Consider the following 25391-nt stretch of genomic DNA (forward strand, 5'->3'; position numbering starts at 1 on the left):
TTTTGTAGGACAAGTTTTAAGTGTCTTGATCTGTTACTAGTTATGTGCTTTTGGAGACATACAACCTCTCTGGGCCTCAGTTTTTATAAATCTATTAATGAGGTGGTTGACGAGATGGTCTCCAGATTTCATTTAACTCTAATATTCTATGTTTTATTCTTAGATAGAGCTTTTTATTTATCAATTTTTATAAAGAAAAATCAAACTAAAATGTTTGTTTTCATCAACTCCTACAAGTAAAATGATCTGTTGGGCCTCCAATGTGAACAGTGGATTTCATAATTCACCAAGAGAAGCAATTTGCCAGGATCCCAAGAGGGTGTGATGATGATCTCGGGTGTCTCACATGTATAGGCCCTACGAAAGTTTGTCCAAAAAAGTTCATCCACTGTTTGTTTTAGGCTCTTGCTTGGCTGAAGTCCTTGTGGATAATCACTATGCATATTTTTGGCAGGGGGGTGGAGTGGGGCTGTATGTGAAAACTGGGATAAGAGCAGAACTTTTAATCTGAGAACAGTAAATAATACCATCTCCTAATTATGAGATAGGCTTTTTGTGAGAAAAGGGACATAAAACATGTGAAAGTGCTTCAAAGAATGTTAATTTGAAAAGCTTCATTTGAGTCCTTTTCCATCTTTGTTTTTCTCTAGATCTACAAATAAGCAGATTTTAACTACTAATCACCATTGGTAAACCTTCAGGAAAAGGCTAAAAGGCCACTATCAGTAGAGAGGGCAAGAGGAGAAACATATAACCCAGAGAAGCTATAGACTAGATTAGCAGCTTAGTTCTACAAGTCTGATTCTGTCCTGATGGGTTTCCCAGATAAGGTCACAGACAATGCACATAAGAAAAGCAGCGTGGTCCTTAAACATTTTTGCCACACACACAAAAAAGGAACTATGTAAGGTGATGTGTTAACTAACCTTGCTGTGGTAATCATTTTGCAATATATACATATATCAAATCATGACGTTCTGCATCTTAAACATACACAATATTATATGTCAACTATATCTCAAGAAAGCTGGGAGAAAAGAAAGAAAAGCAGTGTGAGCATTCCTGGGAGCAATGAGATGGAGGAAAAAAAACCAAAATGCATTACTGTTTGAGAGAGGAATGTAAAAAACTCACTAGTTTACTATGTTAAAAAAAAAGATGGCACATTTATTGCTACATAAATGTTATATACATATTGTGTTTTCTGTTACAGTGACAGAAAAAATTTTGAACTTCTTGCTGCTGGTTCAAAAGGTTTATCAATAATACCTTGAATTTGACACAGGATACAAATCTGCAATAAACCAACAATGGAAATTGGAGAACAAGATGAGAAGCAATTCATCTCGGACAATTAGCTCTTACAATACTCCATAGGTACTACACGGTATGCTAGAATTCTACTATGGTCTTAAAATGCTATTGTAAATTTCTGATATTAATGAACAGGTTATGGTAAATAACCCTACATTTTTACTACCTAATATAATAAAATAAAGTAAGAAACTTTTTACTGAAAACTTTTCGATTTCAAAAATCTAGAAAGAGTAATATTTAGAATTCAAGAAATTTTCTTACAAGATTATTGTATAAAAGACTAGCTACAGTGAAAAATAAGCCAAATGTTTTTTTCTTTCTATTTTATGAAGGAAAGCTTCTGGGCATACTGCAAAGTCTAATATAGCGAAAAAGACAACAAGCTCCGAAGAAAAAAGGCCAGGCAGTGGCATATGTTCACTCACACATCATAAGCAACAACTTCTGTTTTAGCTGATTAACACTGAAATGAAGAACAAGGCCACAGAGAGAGTCTGATGTAACTGGAGAATATAGGCAAATTAAAGTTACCAAAAAGTCCACTACGTTCACCAAAGACTGATTTGTTAGGAATCATCCTGATTGGAGAATCTGAAGTTCTGTCTTAATTGTTTTTGTTCTTTCAAATTAACAGAAATCTTTAAGTTACATAGTGATTTGGGTCCTTTCTTCTGTGTGCTGATTGCCCTTGTTGATATTGGCTATAAGGAATTATGAAGCCAAGACAACCTTGTTTAGCATGTTTTTCCCTCCCAGGGTTGTTGTGGTGGAAGACAGGTTTCATGGAAGTTCAAAGTGATTATTATGTCTTGAAAAAAAACTCTTAAGGATTAGAGACAGAGGGGTGCCTTAATGCACAGTATTAAGATGGACTGACAAGGACTGGTTTAATGCTAATCTGGCTCATCTTCTTGGGACAGGGCAGATGGTTTGCAGTTGATTACATCACCCACTGAATTCCTCCCCACTAACCAGCCATCCAAATGACAGAGAAATAAAGGCTAGAATAAGGACACATGGGTGACCATTGCTCTTGTATTCCATTAGGTAATTAGCCTCAGAGTGGTGTGTTAATTTATCACACTACCTGCCTTGGTGACTACTGGGTTGTTATGTTCAACATAATCACAGCCTGAAAATCTTCTTTGTATTTTAAATCCATTTTGTGCTTACTTACAGCTAACACTTTATAAGTACTATATGTAGTACTTACTGCTTGGAAAACAAAGCAATTTCTAAAAAGTAAATTCTTCCCTTGTAATTTACACTTCTTTCTATTACAAGCTTTACTATGAAACCTAGAAGCTTGAAAAGTCTTGTTATTATTAGAAATAAAGCAATATTTATTTGGGGGAAAATATAGGGGACAAAATTTCCCCTTTTAAAATCTTAGCTAGGCTATGGTCACAGATGGTCTCTGCTTATCTCTGTAAGGTAAATATGCAAAGCACATAGGGCTACATGGAGGATTCTGGACTGTGACCATAGCTATTCAGATTCAGAGACCAAATACAACACCCACAAAGAAAAAATAAAAATGAATGAAAAAATGAGCGCGAGACAAATGCTATACCGAGTAATATTTTCCTATTTCTTGGAAAACACTATTCATATGGCAAAAGGATAGGAGAGGGCAACAAAAGACTTTTCCCTTCCTTTTTAAGACACTAATAGGTATGCCGGGAATGCTAAGGGCCAATGGTTGTCACTGCTTTGTTCTCTGCACGTGAACAGCTTTAACTAATGCTGGCATCAGCTGAGTGGAGATCAGCTTTCCACATTAACTTTTTCCCTTTATATGTAGACCTTACAGTTCCATAACAATAAATAAAATTTGTAGTTACAATGCATTTGTCAATTCAGTTTAGGCACAAGGCAACTTCCACGGTGAGTGGAGAGATGGAGACAGTCTCTGATTGTGCAGAAGCGACACACTGCTTGCAACAAAATGATACGTTGCGAACATCTCATGGGCTGATGTTCTGTCTGATGAGCTTCCTATCTTCACTTCTGATGGAAGTGTTGACCAGCTGCTTTGATCGTAGGATTACATTTGCATTTCTTGCTTCAAGTGTTTTGTTTTTTCTTCTCCCTCCTATCAGGTTTGTGTCTTCAGATAATCTGAGTTGTCCAAGTCCTTATGAGGAGAGGTCACCTTCTATCTAGCCTACTGATAACTCTGGAACTGTGGCAGGGAGAGCCAAGGGAGAGAATAGAACCAATTAGGACATCACGGTTAAAAATAAACACCTCCCCAGAAACAAAACAAAACAAAAAACAAGTTGGTATTCCTCATTTATACCCAGGTTTACAATAAATTAGCAGTCGGTTACATGACTTATAAATGAGGTTTTTTCTTTTAAGGTGTAACTGGTTTTACTTAATATATGTGGTAAGATTTTTAAAGGAGATCATGTAATTATAGAATCACAAGATAGAGGATTATATAACAGCTGTGGTAATTATGCAAACCTTAATTTTGGCAACATTCAGGTTGGCAATACCTGAGCTCTGAGGTTCTACTCATCCAGTTCTCAGTGGAGAGACGTTAAAGCATATATTTATTGCTACATCCAGTCCACTGTACTGTGTTGACTGTTTACATCTATCTCCTCTAAACTGAAAGTTTCTGAGGGCAGGGACCATTTTGAATTCATTTTCACATTGGTTTCAGTTATTGGTCCATGGTAGGTCCTCAGTAAGTGTTTGTTCAATGAATTTATTAAGAAAATTTACTCTATTAGTACAAATTTTATGTTTATATTCTTAATATACATAGTAGTAGCTCTGAAATTTCCCATTTCAGCCATTTTGGATGGAAATAGCTTTAGGAAGAATCATACTTTTCACCTCCTTATTAAACAAGGGCCACAGTATGGTTTTATATTAGAGTGGTGCATTCTGTGGTCATTTATCAGCCATTCTGATTCTAGCAGTCGTTTTCCTGCTGCCCAGTCTCTTGCTGGTTTTAATCTGCTGCTATCCAGTTCCATAAAGAATTGAAGGTTAGCAGATGAAACCAGATCACCACCTTTATGAAATTAGCAATCTGTAAGACTTATTTTAATATAATAAACACTAGCCTTTGAAATCTTATGGAACAAAGTGCATTTACTACATTTCTTATATAACCTTGAAACCTCTCCCCACTCCCTTTTAAAAAAGAATTCTTTCTGATAGGTGAGAATGCTCAAGGTTTAATTTTAACCTAAAGCGGGGGAATTTCCTCATAACAGAGATAAGGATACAGCTATGAAAGAGTAGGAGATACAGAAGCAGTGAAAGAATAAGAAGTAAACGGTAGGGGAGAAGAGAGATGTGAGGTAGGGAGAGAAGTTGACGGAGAAAGAGCTAGAGAGAGACTGGGAAGAGAATAACAGGAAATGGGTACAACAAACTAGAGAGACAAAAAAAGAAGACCCAGGCTCTGAGGTAAACGTGACAGCTGAACGTGAAGTGCTCTTCTCACAGCCTGGTGGTTAGCTGGTACCCGACCACAGGAAGGTACCTCTACATAATCTGCCAACTTAGAAAGTCACTTTTGCACCAAGAAACACTTGCCTGTATTTATTTTAAAGACTTCAAAACTTATTTTTGAATAAAAATATTTTTTCATGATATTCTATAGTTTCCACAGAACATGAAGCAATGGCATGGGTTTTAGAGGATCTGTAATTTAACTAGCTCTTGCCTAAATAAAGCCCCTGTGACATGCACAGTCTGTTATAGCTGTTTTTTCGTTTTTTGTTTTTTGTTTTTTGTTTTGGTGGGAGAGATGACAGGGTTTCTTTCCAGTGTGCTAATGTTAGAATTATAACTGACACCTAAATAATTACATCAATACTTCCTCCTCTGTCCCCAAATGAAATCTTCCGTTTTGGTCTAGTTTGATCCTAAGAAGGATATATGAAGAGGTGGTAGGAAATCAATTTCTTCAGGAAAAGGTGAGTTATTGACTAATCTTTGTAGTTTACAAAATATTCTATCAAATTCCAAATTTTCAGCTCAAAATGAGATAGCCACAAAGCTGACAAAATGAAATTGCACTCAGTATTTTTTTCCTGCTCCAAACCTCCCATCCATTTACTTTTACTTACTGCTTTTACTCTGCTGATGAAACTTGGAAAAGAACTATACACTGCTGAAGGCAGATTATAAAAATGAAGTTACCAGTTCTATGCCTAATCCATGCTGCTAGCTGTATTTTGCTACTGACCCAAATATTTAATTATGGTCTGTATTAATTTCTGTCACCCAAATATTAACTTTACAACTTATAGATAATATGAATGTACATAGTTAAGAAAAAGATGGTTCACATTATCTAATTACTTGGGCAACAACCTCCTACTACTGTTGTCACTTTGTTAAAAAAAAAAAAATCACAAAGAAGCAAACTGTTTAGTTCATGAAGAGGAAGATAAAAAGAACAGTCTTTCAACAAGTAAAATTCCCAAGAGAAGGACGTTCTGATTCTATCATATACAACACCTCTACATTCTTTAATAGATTCCACAAGGTGTAACTAATATTCTTACAGGGGAAGGAACATGCATATTACACACTTCCATTAATGATCCAAATGGAAGCAAGCAATAACTGTTCTGTGCATGAAGATTTCATGATAGAAAAGAGGTAGATGGTTAACAGAAAACTGGCTGATGATGCCATCAAGTACTTCTGCATAGAGGAGTGAGGACCATGAGTGGTAGCAAAAGTATTTTTTGATAGATGAGTCATTGCACTGTTTTCTTCTTGGATCAGAATAATATTCATGTGAGGGAGTATACATGATGATCCAGAACATGAGAGCCCAAAGTTCTTTATGAATCAAAGGATAGTATCACATTTTGAAGAGAACAGTAATTTGGTATAAAATGACATGGGCTCTCTAACTATATAACAGAAAGGTAAGCTGTTGGATTCCAAATTACACGTGACCTTACCATGACCAGTGCTACCAGAGAATTCTGTTCAAAGGTTCTAACTCAGTTTAAGATGAATCAGGGGACTTCCCTGTACTTTCTTTTCATACCCATACTTACCTGGCTGATGTTTACATATGACCCATAGGGTTGGTAGTTTCACTAAGCCCAGGATGGGTTCCTGGCAGTGTGGTTGGTGGCTCTGCCGATACGGCAGAAACTTTTTCTTCTTCCCTTCTCTTAAGGCAGGCTGCTTTGGGGTTAAGGTTCCTCTCTGAAATAGGGAAAAATAATTTTATCATTAGAGACAGAAGTTATGAATCATGGACTCCTGGGTCTTAAACTGAACAAATGGCTGTTATTTTTTCTGTCTGTGGGGATTACCAATCTCTGTGTAATTCCATTCCCATAATGAATAACCTCAGAGGCAACAATGATATGCTTACATAAAACCTCAGCATTAACTGAGCCTTAAAACTTATACTTCTTTCTGACCATTTTGTGTTTTCTTCTTATGATTTAGTTTTCCAGGGTTTGACTTGATCTATATCAATATCTTAAAGTAGTTCTTTTCCTGCTTCATCCAAACACTGTGGCAAATGCTGTTATTAGTCTACCGAATCTCCTCAGTGTCCTGTGAAGATATGATACATTGAACTGTTATGAATGCTGACATTCTCTATGTGCTGGAGAGGGACATCTGTGCTTTATCTAGAATTCTACCAGTTCAGAAAATGATAAACTAAGACACACCCTCAGCCATTCCTCTATAGGAAATGTGCCAACCCCTCCAGGAAGAGAGGTAGCCTGAGTATATCCTGCTTTTCTCCTTTGATTTATATGCAGAACGAGATGATTGAGATGTTCTTTCTACAGTTGGGGGTGTGATTGAGAGGGTTATAAAAACCTTTACTGCTTTGTATATGAGACAGCAGAGAAGACTGAATGGAACTTCTGACGTGGGCATTTTCAAAGGAGCTTAAAGTGTGGGATATTACCATATGAAATAAAGATAAAGAAAATCCACTGAACTTAAAACCCACTGAATGAAAATCTACTTAGGAACTATAGTTCCTGTTATAACTTCTTTAAATGAGTTTTAAGTACAAGATATCTAACCCATGACAGTTCCTGGTGTAGTTTTTCGTTTCAGTTTATAACATACAGTATCAGTTAAAAGTTGTTACACTTATTTTTATAAACTGATTAAAAATGTGTTAATGAATATAATATAAAAAGACCACTTAAACTTAGTCTGTAATGAAAACAATATTTTGTATAAGTTGTATTTTTTTTACATGTTAGATTTTCTTGAAATGATGGCCCAAGCTGAATGCAACATAGCAGAGCTTTTTTTTTTAATGTATTTCCTTTTTCAAGGAAAGTAAAAACATATTTGAATGTGCATATTTCAAAACACATTTATAGTTCACTTCTGAGTTTAAAAAAAGTAGACAAAAGACTTTATTATGGTAAATTTACTGACTCTATTTTTACTCATACATGATAACATTTCATCATCGAAGTCCCTGCATTTAGGAAAAGACATGAAGCCTATACAACTCTGAGGAGGCAATGAAGAAAGGAAGGTACACTCTTACTTAATTTATCAGGATAACTAGTAGTAGAAATCGGCATGTCCATCATTATGTAAAAATATTAGGAGCTGCTTTCACTTTTTAATTTTAATTTTTTTTTTTTTTTTGGCCACACCACGTGTGGCACGTGGGATCTTAGTTCTCCAACCAGGGATCAAACCTGTGCCCCCTGCGCTGGAAGTGCAGAGTCTTAACCACTGGACCACCAGGGAAGTCCCAGGAGCTGCTTTCTTAACAAGGAATTGTGTACCTCTGACAAATAAGAGAAGTCTGTCTTTCATTAGGTATCATATCTCCTTTACTGTGTAGGCAATAGTCTCAAACAATGACCAGAGAGACTGAAAAGGGGGCACAAATTAACATGTGAAATCCAAAGAGGAGAAAGATTTCAACGTTTTCTAATTGAAACATTCTCACATTTCTCTTACAATGGAACATTGCTCTTAGCTTACTAAGACTCTAGGAGGCATGATCAGAATAGCTGGAAAGGACCAGAACCAAAAACTCAAGTTAGGCAAGATTTTGTAGACTCCTACAATGAGTCAGACAACACTCAGGGCTGGAAGAACCAAGAGAATACTACAGTAAGCTCTATGAAATGTGAAGTAAGTGAGCTTTGATCCAAAAAAGCAAAAGCAAAAGCTAGTGCTGTTGCTTCATACTTCCTGGTCTGTGTGAGCAGGCCATGGCAAACATGTTAAGTAGCCAGGAAGGCTTGATACAGAGGTAAGAAGAAGTCAGACATTATGTGCGGAGCATAAGAAGCAACTGTCTTTCTTACATTTCTATTAAGGGTTTATTACCCTCTGGTATGTGGCTGAGGACTTGCCTCTCTATAATATCATCTTCTTAACATGTTTATAGCACAATATTTGGCTAATGCAACAGTCACTTCTTCAATATTATGACTAGGTAAATATTTGTTATGTCTATGTGGACATACTTGCAAGTCAAGAATTTTATATTGTTTCCTTGTTCATATGACTGTTTTTCCTGTAGTTAATAGTTGCTTTGCTTTTCATTTGTTAGTAATGCTTATTCCCCCCCCGCCGAAATGCTCTACTAGATCTAACAAATGGCTCTCAATATTTCTTCCTAAAATCTCAAACATATCATATTATCTATTAATTCCATCTTCTTTCCCTGTAAACCTTTCTTCCACAGCTAATAGTCTTCTATTTTCAATGTAAACTGGTTCTTTTCTAGGCCTAGCAGTTCTTGTTATGGGATTTTCTTTTGCTGCTCCCATGCGTTAGATCCTTTCTTTCCCAAATCCTATGCCTTTGTCTTTGTTGATTATGTCCTCATTTGGCCTAAGCATATGTTCCAGATGCTTCCTCAGAAAGTGTACATGGGAGGTAAAATTTTAAAGTCTTTGCATATCTGAACTATCTTTATCCTATCTTTACATTTTAATTAATAGTTTGGCTAGATATTGAATACGAGGTTGAAAGTGATGTTTCCTCAGAATTTTGAAGGTATTGTTCCACTGTCTCCTGGAATCCAGCACTACTTCTTCAGAACTCTGATGACATTTTGAATCTTGTTCCTTTGTCTCTGAGCTATTTAAATTTTGTCTCTAAAAGCTTTAGGATATTCTTTTTAACCTGGATGCTCTGAAATTTCATGATGATACACTTCAACTTGAAGTAATTATTGAAATAATTATTATTTTTTTTTAAATTTATTTATTTATTTTTTGGCTGCATTGGGTCTTCATTGCTGTGCACGGGCTTTCTCTAGTTGCATTGAGCGGGGGCTACTCTATGTTGCGGTGAGCTGGCTTCCCATTGCAGTGGCTTCTCTTGTTGTGGAGCACAGACTCTAGGCGTGTGGGCTTCAGTAGTTGTGGCACATGGGCTCAGTAGTTGTGGCTCGTGGGCTCTAGAGTGCAGGCTCAGTAGTTGTGGCACATGGGCTTAGTTGCTCTGCGGCATGTGGGATCTTCCCGGACCAGGGCTCGAACCCGTGTCCCCTGCATTGGCAGGTGGATTCTTAACCACTGCACCACCAGGGAAGTCCTGAAATCATTATTCTTAACACAAGATTAGAGTTTACCAATCTTGAGACGTGTACTCTTTAGTACTGGTAAATTTCCTGTATTATTGCCATGATAATCCCCTTTGCTCTCTTCTGCTCTTACTCTGCTAATCCTATTGGTCAGATGTTGGACTTCTACATTGATCCCCCCTAATTTTATTAGTTCTTCTCTCCTATTTTTCATCTCTTTCTAGGAGATTTTTCTCAGCTTTATCAGCTAACTTCTCTACTATATTTTTTCTGCTATCGTATCATCTGAATTTCTTTTTCATGGCTTCTTTCTCTTTTATGCATACATTTTCTCTTATTAGAAGATATTAATTTTAGTTTTTTTAAAAAAAAGTTTCCCAATGCTTTTTGCATGTCTCTGTTTTCTTCTTTCTTTTTTGTTTGGTTTGATCTCAATTTCTCTTTTTCATGGTGGTTTTTCTTAAATCTTTGGCTGTCCTTTAATATTAGAAGTAAGACATCAACTGGTGGGCTTTATTACTCTATGGTAATCCAAAAGTGAGAAATTATTACTCAGGAATTCCTAAATCTGGAGGTCTTTTCTCTGGAGTATTTTAATTTCTTTAGAAAAGAATTATCCCAATTCCTTGAGGATAGAATTAATATACTTTGTTGCCAGCATTAGGAAAGCAAAGCAGGACACAGGGCTGCAGGTCTCACTGTTCAGCTTCATACTTCACTCATTCTCTGCTCCTCTTGGTGTTTCAGATTTGCAGCCTTTCAGATTTCACTTTTTGCTAAAGATAATCCTCCTGGCTTCTATGGTGGAAGGGAAAAGAGGGCAGAAGCAATATGAAGTACAGAGGAGACTTAGGGATCCAACTTTCCATAGCAAACCTCCAATGAATCTTTCTGTTTTCAGGTCTGATGCCCGACTTCTGCTTTTTCCAATAATTAGTACCTCCAAAGTCCAGAGGCTTTCAGGGGATAGGGACCCTGTAAGGCAAAATGTTCTGCTTCTTGCTGGTATTCCTCTCTGTTTCATTTAATTTCTTCTAAGTAAGTCAGTTACCCCTTCTCTATCTACTTTTGCTCTCTTGTTTGTTATTATCTTCTCTCCCCTCTATCCTTGTGGGTTAATGCCATTTTTATTCATTTCAGTGGAGATTTAGGAAGGAGTGGTGTATTATCAATGAATATGCTAAGACTACTATGTTTGACCATCTCATTGCAACTGAATTAAATGTACTGAGGGTAGGGTCTGGAAATTTGGGAAAAGGAAAGGCCTCAGGTGATTCTGAGACCAGCCAGATTTGAGAACCGCTGTCCTAGCTTATTCATCTTCGAACTAACTAAGAGACCAGTAAACTAAAATCCTAATAGTTCTATTGTCCCTAAATTATCACCAGAAGAGAAATGAGTTTATCAAACTGACCTGTGAAAGAGTTTGAGGAGGAAGTGTTTGACCACTAATTTAATCTTTAGTAAAGCTGAGAGGACAAACTTGAAGATAGTATGTGAAATCTGCTGAGGATTAGTAAAACTGTAATGGTAAAATTATAGTCACGATAATAGAAAGGCTTAAATTGGCAATGACAGAGGCCATATGGGATTTGATATGTGGAGCACCAAGGCACAAAAATGCTCTGGCAAAATCTGAGGCTTGGAAGGGAAGCCACTTCTTGCTTTTCTCGAAGGATGCACTGCTAGACCCAGGTCTGGTTGCCCTCCTGGTAGATCCACTTGTCTAGGGATGACAGGTTGTGGACAGCTAGACATGGTCTTGGAACACTACCCCAAACCAAAGGGGGTGGCCAGAGAGCCCAGAGGATGTCCAAAGTAGGTCATGTAAACAAAATGTATGTCTTTATAGAAATTGCTGGGCCCAGGGGCTGCTGCGTAGGGCCCCTGCAGGGATGAAGAGGCTTTCAAAGGTGAACAGGTTACCAAAATAACTCAAAACTGCTGGAGATAAAGTGCAGGGAAGGAGAGCGGTTATACCAAACTCTGAAGGTGCTGCTATAGACAAGGCACAGGTATTATGGGCTACACGAAGGGTTCGAAACTCTGTTAGATAGCCAGCCTTTCAAGGAGTCTTACATGGATCCCACGGCTTTTACATTAAGCTGTAAAATAAAGGCTCTGGGCTTTGAAGCCCAGAGTTTGAAGGTGGGAAGAAGGCAGGCTTTTATGAATATTAAAGCAGTCCCTAATGAAGTTACAGTTCAGTGTATCTAAATTTTGTTCATTCTAATCAGTCAATGGCTCCTTATATAGAGCTTTCCAGAATAGTGTGAAAAAGTCAGTACCCATAACAATGACCAGAAAGTTAGTAGGCAGCTGGATAAGCATAGATGTTAGATCCTCTTTCAGACTCAGCTTTTCTATTCTAGGTGCTTGCATGGAATCATGACAAGGTGAAATCTTACAAATGAATGAATAAGATCCACCCAGGCATGATGGAGTTTATAACTTTTTTTCAAACAGAGGTATTTCTCATTTTTGATGGCTTGGATCTGAGAGTAGGTACCTCTGATCTTAAAAAAAAGATTTTAAAGAACACAAATGACTTTATTCTAGCTCTAATAAACCGTGAGAAGGAAAGGTGCTGAATAAGTTCTGGCACCACTGTTGTCCCAACAGTAAAACTTTCACAGTGCTGATGGAGGCAACAGTCTTGACAGCAAAAGGCTGGGTAGCGTCAGGGTAGAAAATATATTGGGCTGCTGAGGAGGAGGATGAATATACTTGGACCACTGAATGTCAGACATAATTGAAAAAAAACATTTGGTAAAGTGACAGGAGATAGTGAAAGCTCAAGGGACAAATGCTCCTGCCACAGATGAGAGGCAGCTATCAGACTGTCTTTATGAATATCACAAGGGAGTCTATAACTTCTTTTTTTAAAAATATATTTTATTATTATTAAAAAAATTTTTTTGGCCACGTCACACGGCATGCAGGATTTTAGCTCCCTGACCAGGGATCGAACCTGTGCCCCCTGCAGTGGAAGTGCCGAGTCTTAACCACTGGACCGCCAGGGAAGTCCCAAGTCTATAAATTCTTGATCAGGTTTCATTAACATGTATGCTTTACAGGTACTTCAAGGGCCTTAAGACAACAGGAGTAGTATCTGGTTTTAGTGGTAAGTGTTTTATCTATTCATCATTCTTATTCATTAAAAACACTGGAGGGAAAGGAATAGATGAATTAATTACTAGTGTTATGTTTTTCTGAAAATGTGTTCAAGTTCTCTAACTCTGGTTTCCTTAGAAAGAGTATTCTTTCTATGATCAGTGCTGAGGGACCTTGTCGTAGTTGTCAAGCATCTGCCCACTCCTACTATTTTTTCTTTTCCAACTTTCTTTAAATAAAATATTATATAAATACCCAATAAATAAGGAAGACAAAGTTGCTCTCAATGACGGGAGGTTAGAGATGGGGTCTGGAATCAAAGGCCACATCTATAAATTCTTTGCACAAAGGCTTAGGATGAGGCATTCGTAACTTTGAATAAGAAGATATATAAGTATATTCAAAAAAGCAAGCTTGATGATAGGACCTCTCAAGGGATGGAAGCTTGTATTAATTGATAACCCAGGGTCTAGAACATAGCTGACTGCGACAGAGGAGGTGTACAATAAACACTTTGTTCAAAAAATGAAGTTTCAGGGCTTCCCTGGTGGCGCAGTGGTTGAGAATCTGCCTGCCAATGCAGGGGACACGGGTTCGAGCCCTGGTCTGGGAAGATCCCACATGCCGCGGAGCGACTGGGCCCGTGAGCCACAATTACTGAGCCTGCGCGTCTGGAGCCTGTGCTCCGCAACAAGAGAGGCCGCGATAGTGAGAGGCCCGCGCACCGCGATGAAGAATGGCCCCCACTTGCCGCAACTGGAGAAAGCCCTCACACAGAAATGAAGACCCAACACAGCCATAAATAAAAAAACAAAACAAAACAAAACAAACAAACAAACAAACAAACAAAAAACCTTTCCCTAATACTTAAATAAAAATTAAAAAAAAAAAAATGAAGTTTCAAAGCTTCTTCAAGGTTCCATCAAGGAGTTCCCTGGCGGCCTAGTGGTTAGGGTTCCGGGCTTTCACTGCCATGGCCCAGGTTCAATTGCTGGTTGGGGAACTGAGATCTCACAACCTGCACTGTGTGGCCAAAAAAAAAAAAAAGATACCATCAAAATAAAACAGTTGGGAGAGCTGTCTGAGTCAGCAGTGGATAAGTCTGTATGAACCACACTTTTGTCCTTAGGGACACACAGGCATGCCAGTGCATATTCACCCAAGAACCTCATGGCATTCCTGATCAGGAATCAATGAAGAAACTCTGACACCTTATTGACATGGGTATAAAGGACATCCATAGGCGGAAAAGCCAGTAGGGGCCATGACCAGGCATCCCATTAACCATCAGGGCCTCACAGATGCCCTGGGTAAAGCAGGCAAGAAACTGACTACAGAGAAGTAGGGAAGACAGGAAGGAGCAGGTTGGAGGACAGGTGTAGGCAGGTAAATTCAAGAGCGTGGGAGACCAGAGTCAACAAGAGGCACAAAGCACTAATGCTGAGTAGGAGGCTGGCTGTTCACTGCATTGTTTCATAGGGTTACTCCCTACTGGTTTCTGGGAAGCACTGAGCCTACAGATATTGACCTATATAATGAGACAGAGGTGAGAGAATTATAGAGAAAACCTGATATGGATGATGCGGTGGCAGAAGTACTAGGAGCACCTACAAACAACCTGCCCAAGCAGAAAAGCGAGTGGACACAGAAATGTCTACTCACTGGAAGCAGAACAGTTACATATCTCTGCTGAACCTACTTACCTCTGACTTGCTGTTCTAGACTAAGGATGACTGCCACGGCCTGATGAAGAATAAGGAGTTTTGTCTGGGGTTTTTCACTCTTTAAATGAAGCTGACACATTCGACCAAGCTCTTTGAATGCCTCATTAATATCCCGCACACGCAAGCGTTCTCTGGCATTGTTAGCCATCCGCCTTTCCTTCTCCCTTTCTATCTTCTGTTCTGGGTTCAAATCCTCATCTTCATTAGTACTGCTGGAAGGCAAAGTAACAACAATGTCTATTAGGTTTGCTGTAAAGTAAGATATGCTTATTGTACAAAATTAAAGATTATAAAAATAAAAATGACCTATAAATTTTACCAAATGGTAGTAATAGCTACACTTAACATTATTGTGTATTTCTTTCCAGTCCTTCCTCAATGCAAATATATAGTTATATAGTTGAAATTATACCACATACATTTAAAAAAAAATAAATTTATTTATTTTTGGCTGTGTTGGGTCTTCGTTGCTGCACACAGGCTTTCTCTAGTTGCGGCGAGTGGGGGCTACTCTTCGTTGTGGTGCACGGGCTTCTCATTGCAGTGGCTTCTCTTGTTGTGGAGCACAGGCTCTAGGTGTGTGGGCTTCAGTAGTTGTGGCACACGGGCTCAGTAGTTGTGGCTCGTGGGCTCTAGAGCGCAGGCTCAGCAGTTGTGGCCCACGGGCTTAGCTGTTCTGCTGCATGTGGGATCTTCCCGGACAGGGCTCGAACCCATGTCCCCTGCATTGGCAGGCGGATTCTTAACCACTGTGCCACCAGGGAAGTCCCCCACATACATTTCTAAATGCATTTTCATTGCACATTACAGCATAAAGACTTCTCCACACTACTAGTGAAACTCTTCATAAACATAATTTGAATGACCACATATTATATAGCACCCTGCTTTTCCAAATGTGATTAGCAGCATCAGCATTACTGGTTAAAAACTTTACTTTTTACATTACTGTAAAAACAGTGTTACATTACCGTTAGAAACAGAATCTCAGGTTCCGCTACAAACCTACTGAATCAGAAGCTGCATTTTAACAAGATTCATATGTACATTAAGGTTTGACAAACACTGTACTATTATAGTAATGTATTACAGTTTGCTTATGTTCTTAAATATATTCTGGCAGTCCCCTGGTGAGGAGGAGGAAGAAAAGCTTAAGATATGGAATGAGAGAAGTATCTCAGAAAATGACTATACTTTTTGTTCTGGAAGAAATATCATCATCAGTGGTGATGATTTTAAAACATGGGTGAACTGGAACAATTTTTTTGAAGGACAAATTGGCAAAATGAAGCCAAAGCCTTAAATTGTTCATTATCTCTCTCTCTCTTTTTTTTAAATAAATTTATTTATTTATTTATTTATTTATTTATTTTTGGCTGTGTTGGGTCTTCATTTCTGTGCGAGGGCTTTCTCTAGTTGCGGCGAGCGGGGGCCACTCTTCATTGCGGTGCGTGGGCCTCTCACTATCGCGGCCTCTCTTGCTGCGGAGCACAGGCTCCGGATGCGCAGGCTCAGTAGTTGTGGCTCATGGGCCCAGTTGCTCCGCGGCATGTGGGATCTTCCCAGACCAGGGCTCGAACCCGTGTCCCCTGCATTGGCAGGCAGATTCTCAACCACTGCACCACCAGGGAAGCCCTGTTCATTATCTCTTGATCAGCAATTCCAACTTTAGAAATTCATCCAAAGGATATAATTAGAGATGTTCATAGAAATTTAGGTAAAGAAGTTGATCACAGAATTATTTACTTCAGAACAAATGTGAGTCCAATATTAGGAGATGGGTTAAATAAATCACAGTACATCCAGATAATGGTCTACTATGTACCCTCTAAAAATCAAGCTGTAGATTATGCTAGGTAAAAGATGCCAAACACAAAAGACTACATATCGTATGATTCCATTTACAGTAACTTCTAGAAAAGACAAAAGTATGGTAACAGAAAGCAGATCAACGTTTGCCAGAAGATGGGAGAAGAAGACTGGTTATAAATTGGCATGAGGAAACTTTTGGGGTGGCAGAAATATTCTACATTATTAATGTATGTAACTGTATACATGTGTCAAAGGACCAAAACTGTACACTTAAAATTGGTGTATTTTATTATACTTGAATTAAACCTCAATAAAGCTGCCTAAAAACAAAAACAACATGTTGGAGAAAACACTCACAGATAGATAAAAAGGTTAAAAATACACTGTTAAATTAAAAAAGCTGAAATTATAAAACTTTTATCCAGTTTATCTCCAATTTAAACTGTATTTATGGAAAAAGAGATATTCCTTGAAAAGTAAACTGTGGTTAATTCTGGGTAGTGGAGTTTCTTGTGATTTTTGTGTGTGCTTTTCTGTAATTTTCAAATTTCTGTAATGAAAATAGACTAATTAATCAGAAAAAAATATTTGAGAAAAATGCTTTGGAATAACTTCTAGAAAATTCTATTTATATTTCAGAAATAAATTACTGAGCAGGGCCTCTTAGAACCTGGAAAAAAATATGCACAAAGAATTGGTGCTTCACCTCTAATACCTTGAGTACTCTAATAAAGAACAAGTAGAGGGACTTCCCTGGTGGTCCAGTGGTAAAGAATCCACCTTACAATGCAAGGGATGCGGGTTCGATCCCTGGTCAGGGAACTAAGATTCCCACATGCCACAGGGCAACTAAGCCCACACGCCACAACTACAGAGCCCACACGACCTGAAGCCTGCTCACCACAACTAGAGAGAGAAAACCCACACACCATGAGTAGAGAGATGCCCGTGCGCCGCAACAAAAAATCCCGCATGCCGCAACTAAGACGGGATGCAGCCAAAAATAAATAAAAAAATAATAAATAAATCTTAAAAAAAAGAGAACAAGTGGACAACAGATTTTTACTAGCCAATTGTCAAGAATTTCATAAAAGTATTCTTTTGATAATAGAGAATCACTAGCTCTTGACTTCAAAGGAACCTTTACAGATCATCTAGCCCAAAGGTTTCCAAAGGTGGCCACTCACTAGAATCTTCAGGAGCACTTACAAAATATAGCTTTCGAAGGTCCCACTGCCAGAGATGCTGATACAGTGAGCTCAGGTTCAGGGGCCAGGCACCTGTATTTCTAAAATGTTTCAGGAGTCTGTGCAGCAGGGTTGAGAACCACTGTAAGATCAGTGACCTCCCTAGGATTACAAGGCTAATGAGTGGCAGGGTAGCGACAAGAATCCAGGTTAGTGCTTCATGGAAGAAATCAAGAGCACATATCTACAATTATTATCATAAGTTACCACAGTACCTTTACTGATGTTTACTGCATGTGAGACAGTGTGAAAAGGGCTTTATATGCATAATTTTCAGTTCATTCCCACAAGAATCCTAAACAGAAAGTCTCCTGTTAAGATAGAACCAAACCTCAGAGAGCTTAATAACTTGCCAAGGTTACTTGCCAAAATGTGATGAAGTCATGATTCAAACCCAGGTTAGCCTCATTTTGTCCAAAGGCTGTGTTTTAAATTTACTATTATTAACTACTAAGTATTGTTATTATTAACCCATTATACTGCCTTCTCAATTTCTGATGACCTATAACAGTGCTCAGCAAACTGGCCCATAAGCCAGCTACCTGTTTTTGTAAATAAAATTTTATTGGAAGAGCCACACCCACCTGTTTATGTATTGTCTATGGCTGCTTTCATGATACAATGGCAATATTCGACAGTTGCAACAGAGACTGTATGACCCACAAAGACTAAAATATCTACTATCTGGCCCTTTACACACAAAGTTTGCTGACCTATATAATGAAAGGATGAATGATGAGGAGAGATGCAAATTATTTCCCTTAAAGTTCTATTTGAATAATGAAACTATGAAAGAATTAAGATTCCTTAAAGGAGTGGACTCTGGATTCCCTGACCCAATTTTTATTTCTTCATGCCCTTGCACAACTGAATACAATGCATATTAAAATGATAGTATTAGGACCTTAATATTTAATTTTCCTCAAGAGAAATGTCAACTACTGAAAATAGTGAGAATGTCAAACGCAAAAGAACAACTTTTAAGTATGGGACTGACAGAAAGGACTATCCTGGTTCTTTTAGTTTGTAATTTCCTTTGTACCATAATTTAATACAAAGAACAATGTTTTAAATATAAATATCTATATGTGATATATACATACTACTGATAAATGGATATATACCAAGAAATAGGATGTACCACGGATATATCAAATTACCCACTTCTAATGTAGAACTAGAAGAAAAATCTGATGGAAGAATCTGGAAATAATTTGAAACTAATGTATTATGTGTCAATATCCATATTTCAAAGCAAAGTCAAGTCCAGTTTCTAGAAAACCTTCCCCGACAACATCAACGCATGTGGAGTACTTCCTTTTCCATACTCTTTTCAAATTATTGTTTAAAACGTAAGTTGCAAATATCTTCTATAAAGAGCCAGAAAGTAAGTATTTTCGGCTTTGTGGGTCATCCGACCTATGTTGCAACTTCTCAAATCTGCCACTGCACTGAGAGAGCAGCCATAGACAATATGTAAATGAATGGTGTGTAGTGGTGTTCCAATAAAACTTTATTTATAAAAACAGGCAATGAACTAGATTTGGCCCATGGGCCATAGTTTGCCAGCCCCTGGTTTAAATCATACAAGAGTCTTACCATATACTTAGCCTTAAAATAATGTATTTGAATATTTACTGATAGGTTATATCTAAATACCTATACTTGTACAATTTAACTTGTTTTAGCTATTTTGTTCTCTAGCTGTCTTACAGACTATAAGCATTGAGGGGAGAGAAGTAATTCTTTTTTATATGTAGACCCTAAAATATTGTGGGAAACATGGAAAACATAAACTTAGAGTCATCTTCATACGCCTCCCTTTTATGGATGCTATGAGGATTAAATGAGATAACAGACATAAAAGTCCCAACACAGTATCTAGAACACAGCTGACACTTAAATGCATGACACACTTCAATTTTCCAAGTATCTTCACCCATGGCAAATGAGTGAAATTTAATACCTGGATGCTAACAAATACCTTGTTCTGCCTCTAGATGAAACTTTGATATCTTTTTGGGAGGATTCATCATCTGATTTCATGTCATCTGATGAAGGAGGTTCATGAAGGTTTTCATCTTTCTCTTTGTTTTCAGTCTTGATTTCTGTTGGAACAACAGTTCCAGACTGACTTTGCAAGCCACCTAACAAAGAGGCAAAGAAACAGAATAAATGTCCAGACTCATTTATGAATTAGAATTAAGACAGTAAAAAGTTTTCTTGATGGTAAATATCCTTAGTTGTTATAGAGCTACTATAGAAATCTGAAGATGTAAAAAAGTAAACTATTCAGAGCTGGAAAGAGCATGTCCACAAACCTTAGAAAAAAATGCTTTTTAAAGCACCTGTATTTAAAAAAAACAAGCCTGACCCTGATGGTGAGTCCAATGCTCATTTTCAGGCACATTTAACAATCAAACAAGGTAGGAGAAACATGATGCATTTTAAAAACTAACTTCTAAGATGCTGTCAAGGTAAATGAAATACGCTTTAACATTTTCCTGGACAAACACAATAAAACAGGCATCATGGTTAAATACAACTGGGAAAATTTTATCTTGGTGGTCTTAATACCACCTATATATTTGTACTTATTTGTAAGGTCTGTTATAACATTGACCACAGTTTGCTTTTTATAAGAATTGTCTGTCTCTCCAATTAAATTATAATCTTCTAAACAAGAGCTACTATCATTCAGAGCTCTAAACATACTCAGAAATGTCTTTCTCAATTCCTCTAGGGACAATGAGGACTCAGCCATGAGGGGAAGTGATTTAGAGACAGGACAGGGACTTCCCTGGCAGTCCAGTGGTTAAGACTCTGCACTTCCACTGAAGGGGGTGTGGTCAGGGAACTAAGATCCCGCATGCCACACGGTGCAGCCAAAAAAGAAAAAAAAAAAAAAGAAAGAGGACAGATGCAGGAGCTGGTAAGAAGATGACCAGTAAACACTGAACAACGGTTTGCACAGGGTTTCATCCATCAATAAATATTATAATTGGCCCAGCTAAATGGACCAACTGGAACCCTAAATATCTACCCTGTACATTCACGCAGTAGTACTACTACTATTTGGAATTCTGCCACCTAAGATGACTTTTGATTCACAGATGTCAATCTGACTGTGAAGAAGGTGACAGTGCTCCAAAATGATACCTCTGTATGCACTACTGCTGTAAACGAACTATACAGTTACCTCTATAATTTTCTTGTGTTTTATGGTTCAAGTCTGTGCTTGAAGCAGTGACCGTACTAGACAGGACTGAATGATTGCCATTGAGACTGACAGAGTCTTCTCGATGAGTTCCGACCTAAAGTTAAAAAATAAAAATAAAAAAAATAAAAAGAAGTTCATGGTGCAGTAATTGTTCAAATTCTTTCACTGGGTTTAATAGAGAAAACAGTTATCACTCATCTAAATTTAGCAACATTTTTTGGATGCTACTTTTCTGGTTTTTGGATTGTAAAAGACTTGACAGTAGTACTGTTTGTGAATAAAAATATTTTAAAAAATTCCAGCTTTCAAATTTTATATCCCACAGAGGGTTGCTGTGAGAAGCAAATGAGCTAATAGACAAAAAGCACTCTATAATCCACACAGCACTACATATTACAGCCTCTATTGTGTATCAATCAATCTGAAAACCTATTCCATGTACTACCTAAAAATGTTAAAGTATCCATGAATTTGCATTTAGCAAAATAACTGCTTTGTTCCAAGTAATAATAGTATTTATCTATACTTTAGCATATCCTTTTCTAACACACAGTGTCTTGTTTTTTCTTCCTCTAATTGCTTCTCCTCAAAAATTTTAAAAGAGCAGCAAAAGCAATACAAAATTAAAATAACTTAAAATAAAACTTCTACATTGCCAGGCAACAAAAATGCCATATATTTTTATTCTCAGTTTTAATCAGATTTAGACAAGTCACAGTTAACCTGAACTGAGAAGGCATGCAAACACTACCAAGTGTTTTCAGCTATTGCAGTATTTTTAGAAAAACTGGTTATAAATGAACCAGTTTTTTTTATTAGAACAATAGCAGATGTGGCTATTAGAAGATTAAGACTTTAATTAAATAGGTTTATTGCCTGGAGTTATATATGAGAACCACTGTTTTTCAACAAATCCTTCAATCCCAGTAAAATGCCATGCTTTGAATCCCTCTTGAGTAATTAATATAGCTTTTATCTTTCATGACTTTGTATGGATTTTACCCTAAGAGGTATAAATACCCCTATGCAAGTTTATCCTTTGGTTTCCTGTGAGCCAAACAAAAGAAACCAAAGTTTCAGGCAATGCAGGCTACTGGTAGTGGATCTGATTAGAACATCTCAGGTCTTCCACCCAACTTTTTAAGAAATGTCTGTCTTCTACCTTTATTCTTATCTTTAATGTAGTTTTGAAAAACTCATTTAATGTATTCCATAGCTACTTTTTAAATTATTTGAGGATTAGTCATTGCTGAGAATTAGCTGTGTCACTACTCCCTTGGATGATCAAGCCTTGACCATAACCTTTTTCTAAACCACATAATTTCATCATGCATTAGAATCATAAAATCTTAAAGCTGGGAAGGGACCACAGAAATCAAGACAGCTTTCTATTCCGTTACCACTTTGGAAATCTGCCCTTAGACCCTTAACCTTTACTTCTGCCCTGAACCGCAACCCGCCCCCAGTAAAAAATCTTGAGAAAAATCTGAAGAACCAAATCTAACACCAAGTGAAGAAGTGGACTATGAAAATTACATTTGAGAGAGGAAATTATTTTTAAAATAGTTTATGATATCCTATCTCTAAGGAATCCTGGTCATGTTTATTCATAACACATAGGTTGCTTTCTTGCTAGCTATGAACTACTCAATGACCTAATGATCTGAGAGGAAGGTCAGTTCAAAAATTGCATTTTATAAAAATAGATAGGGTAAAATACAACAAATAGTTACAAATTCTTTGGGACCTTAGGAGTCTAGGCCTATTTTAGAGATAATATATTACTAGAATAATTTTGACTGGCTGAGGAAATCACTGCAGGATAAAGTAAAAGCTAAGATTTTTATGTCTGTGTTTATAATGTGGACTTAAAACTTCCTATGATCTTTGGTAATATATGCCAGTTTTGCTCTTATCTAGTATTTTGAGCTATCACACCAAGTAAGTGAAAAAGAAATAGCCTTTTAAAATTTAAACTTTTAAACATACATTTATTTACTATATATTGTACCTGTGAAACCCATTTTATAGCTCTGTAAGATAATACCATTGAACAGTAACAAAATGAATTTCACTCATTTGAGTGATAAGTGATGATGCATCTGTGAAATTCTTATTCTTTTATTTCATGAGTATAAATCATTCTTTGATTTTTCTGAATCTCTACTAATAAAAATGTTCTATCACCTCTTTTCTGATGAAAGGCTTGGCAGACAAAGGATCATTATCTAAACAATAGATCTTAAGGAGTTTGCTTTTCCCTGAAGGAAAATCAGAAAGGTTGCTCAATTTGTTTTGGGATATAAAATGTCAGTGAATATCTTTGTCTTTATAGAATACTACAAACCAAGTATTTTCTCACACCAACCTTGAAAAAAATTAAACCTTTTAAAAATGGCATCAGACTAGCAAAAAGGTTTAAGTCTGGAGTTTTTCATGTTAATGAAGTTAGCAGGAACTTTTTCTTTGTAACTTGATTCCCCTTGCAAATGGCCCTCATATATTTTCTGGAGAATTTGATGTTCACAGTTCTTACAGTTTTCTTTAACCCTTGCTCACCCTGGCTCCCATGTCCTTCCTTTAATCTGAAGCTACCCATTCAAATGGCTCTGTCCACACACGGAACAGGTGTATCAACAGTTCTTTGTCTGAGCTCAGAGACTGTGAAGCCAGCCAGATAGGACCTTGTTTAATTGTTCATCTCGTTAGCATACAGCTGACACAGTGCTTCTACTGGGGGACTAGCAGGGGAAGGAAAACCCCTAGGCCTGCTATGCTCTAAATTTCAATTATTATGAAGAGCTCCGTTTCAGAATAAAAGGCCCATTCCATTAAATGACATCATCTTGCATTCTGAATCTTTGCAATCTACCTATGGCCTTATTTTTGTGAGAGCATCTGACAAGGGACTTGTTTTCATTTAATTTGGCCAATGGCTTCAACACCCACAATGGAAAAATGTTAAATCTAATTAGTTGATGAATAAGAGGTCTTGTGAATTAAGGGACAGACTGAAAACTACTCAGTAAGAACTCCTCTCTGATTTTGAATTCTAATAATTTATTCAATTTGTACTATTCACTGAGTACTAATGATTTAAATTAATCACTATTAATCTACAGACTGAATAAAGGCTCTTTATGTACTGTAAGTATTTTGTTTTACCCAGAGGGTTTTATGCTAAAACTTGGAAGAATTCCAGTTGTTATGATTTCTTTTGAATAATATTTCCATAAATATATAATCTGTATGGATTTCAGGCTTAAAAAACTTGATATTTAAACAATTTTGAGTTTAAAAAATCATATCAAAACCCTTTAAAAGCACTATAATGTGGTCTTAACGAAATTTTAAAAAATTTAAGTTGCCCATTTGGGAAAAAAATCAGTTAGAAAAAGTAAAATACAGTTAAAAAATAAACTCCTTCAGTTTAGCTGAAACCTACACATACCATTTCTACTGTATACAAACCTATACTAATAAAATTAAATACTGTCTAAATATAAGGTTAAAATGATTCCAAATTTACTCTGATAAAGTGACAAAAAGTGCTAAAATGTTGAATAAAATATTACTCTATTTGCCTGTTAGTCTTTAATAACTGAATCTTAAATCTTTTAGAACTAGGAAAAATATAGTTTCTCTAACTGCTTTAGGATTTAGAAAACAGACATGATTTATATTTTAAATCCTTATATAAGGTAGCTTTAAGTTCTACAATTGAACATTATTTGCTCTCATATAAGACACACATCTCCAACCATAGCTTAAACAACAAAAAACCCAAGCAATGCCCGCCCAACACCCCCCCCCCCCAAAAAAGACATGCCTGAGTTAAATTTCCTCAGGACTTGTAACAAAGAAATCAAAAGACCTCCTGGATGTAATTTTATCCTGTATCATAAATGAGGAACTTTTTAAGATTTGCATCAGCCTTCCATTAACACAAAAGCTTCTAATCTAACTTAGTTTGAAGTTGAAATCACTGTCTGAACAATAACTGAGCACTTTGTGTTAAAGATAAAAGTGCTATTACAGAGCTATCTCATCAGGCCTCGGTATTTTAGATATTACAGCCATAAACTGATGTGATGTACAATAACTTTATATTGCTGAGACCTCTTTGTAATGCCTAAATGAAATTAATGAGTCTCATTCCTTTTCAGTTTTCCACTTAATAACATTATTTTTTTGCTGTCAGCAGTTTATTTCGAGTTTATTCTTACATTAAATAAATGGGAGCAAAACTATAGTCCGTCCAACGCTGACATTTCAATAGTTCTAAAAATCCTGATTTTGTGTTTTAAAATTTAAATTATACATCAATCACATCCTAATAATAGTGTCTGATAAAGCCTTAAGTTTTAATTTGCATTAAGAAAATATGGAGAAACTATCCAAAATATTGAAAGGGAGTAGGAAAT

General features: G+C 36.9%; 1 protein-coding gene across 11 annotated transcripts in view; it reads right to left on the reverse strand.

The window, feature by feature from the left end:
* Nucleotides 1-1146: 1146 nt before the first annotated feature.
* Nucleotides 1147-25391, reverse strand: part of TCF12 (transcription factor 12) — a 375328-nt gene continuing 351083 nt past the window's right edge. For 8 of the 11 annotated variants that reach the window (XM_007194942.2, XM_007194944.2, XM_057542295.1 and 5 more), the window contains 5 exons: nucleotides 20947-21061; nucleotides 19732-19894; nucleotides 14668-14900; nucleotides 6363-6516; nucleotides 1147-3502 (listed from right to left, as the gene is read on the reverse strand). In XM_007194942.2, coding sequence (XP_007195004.1) covers nucleotides 6374-6516; nucleotides 14668-14900; nucleotides 19732-19894; nucleotides 20947-21061 — 654 coding nt within the window. In that variant the 3' untranslated portion in view covers nucleotides 1147-3502; nucleotides 6363-6373. The remainder of the gene's footprint in view (nucleotides 3503-6362; nucleotides 6517-14667; nucleotides 14901-19731; nucleotides 19895-20946; nucleotides 21062-25391) is intronic. The other 3 variants (XM_057542292.1, XM_057542293.1, XM_057542298.1) reach the window with 1 other exon arrangement.

This window comes from Balaenoptera acutorostrata, chromosome 3 (assembly GCF_949987535.1).
Source record: "Balaenoptera acutorostrata chromosome 3, mBalAcu1.1, whole genome shotgun sequence".
NCBI lineage: Eukaryota > Metazoa > Chordata > Mammalia > Artiodactyla > Balaenopteridae > Balaenoptera > Balaenoptera acutorostrata.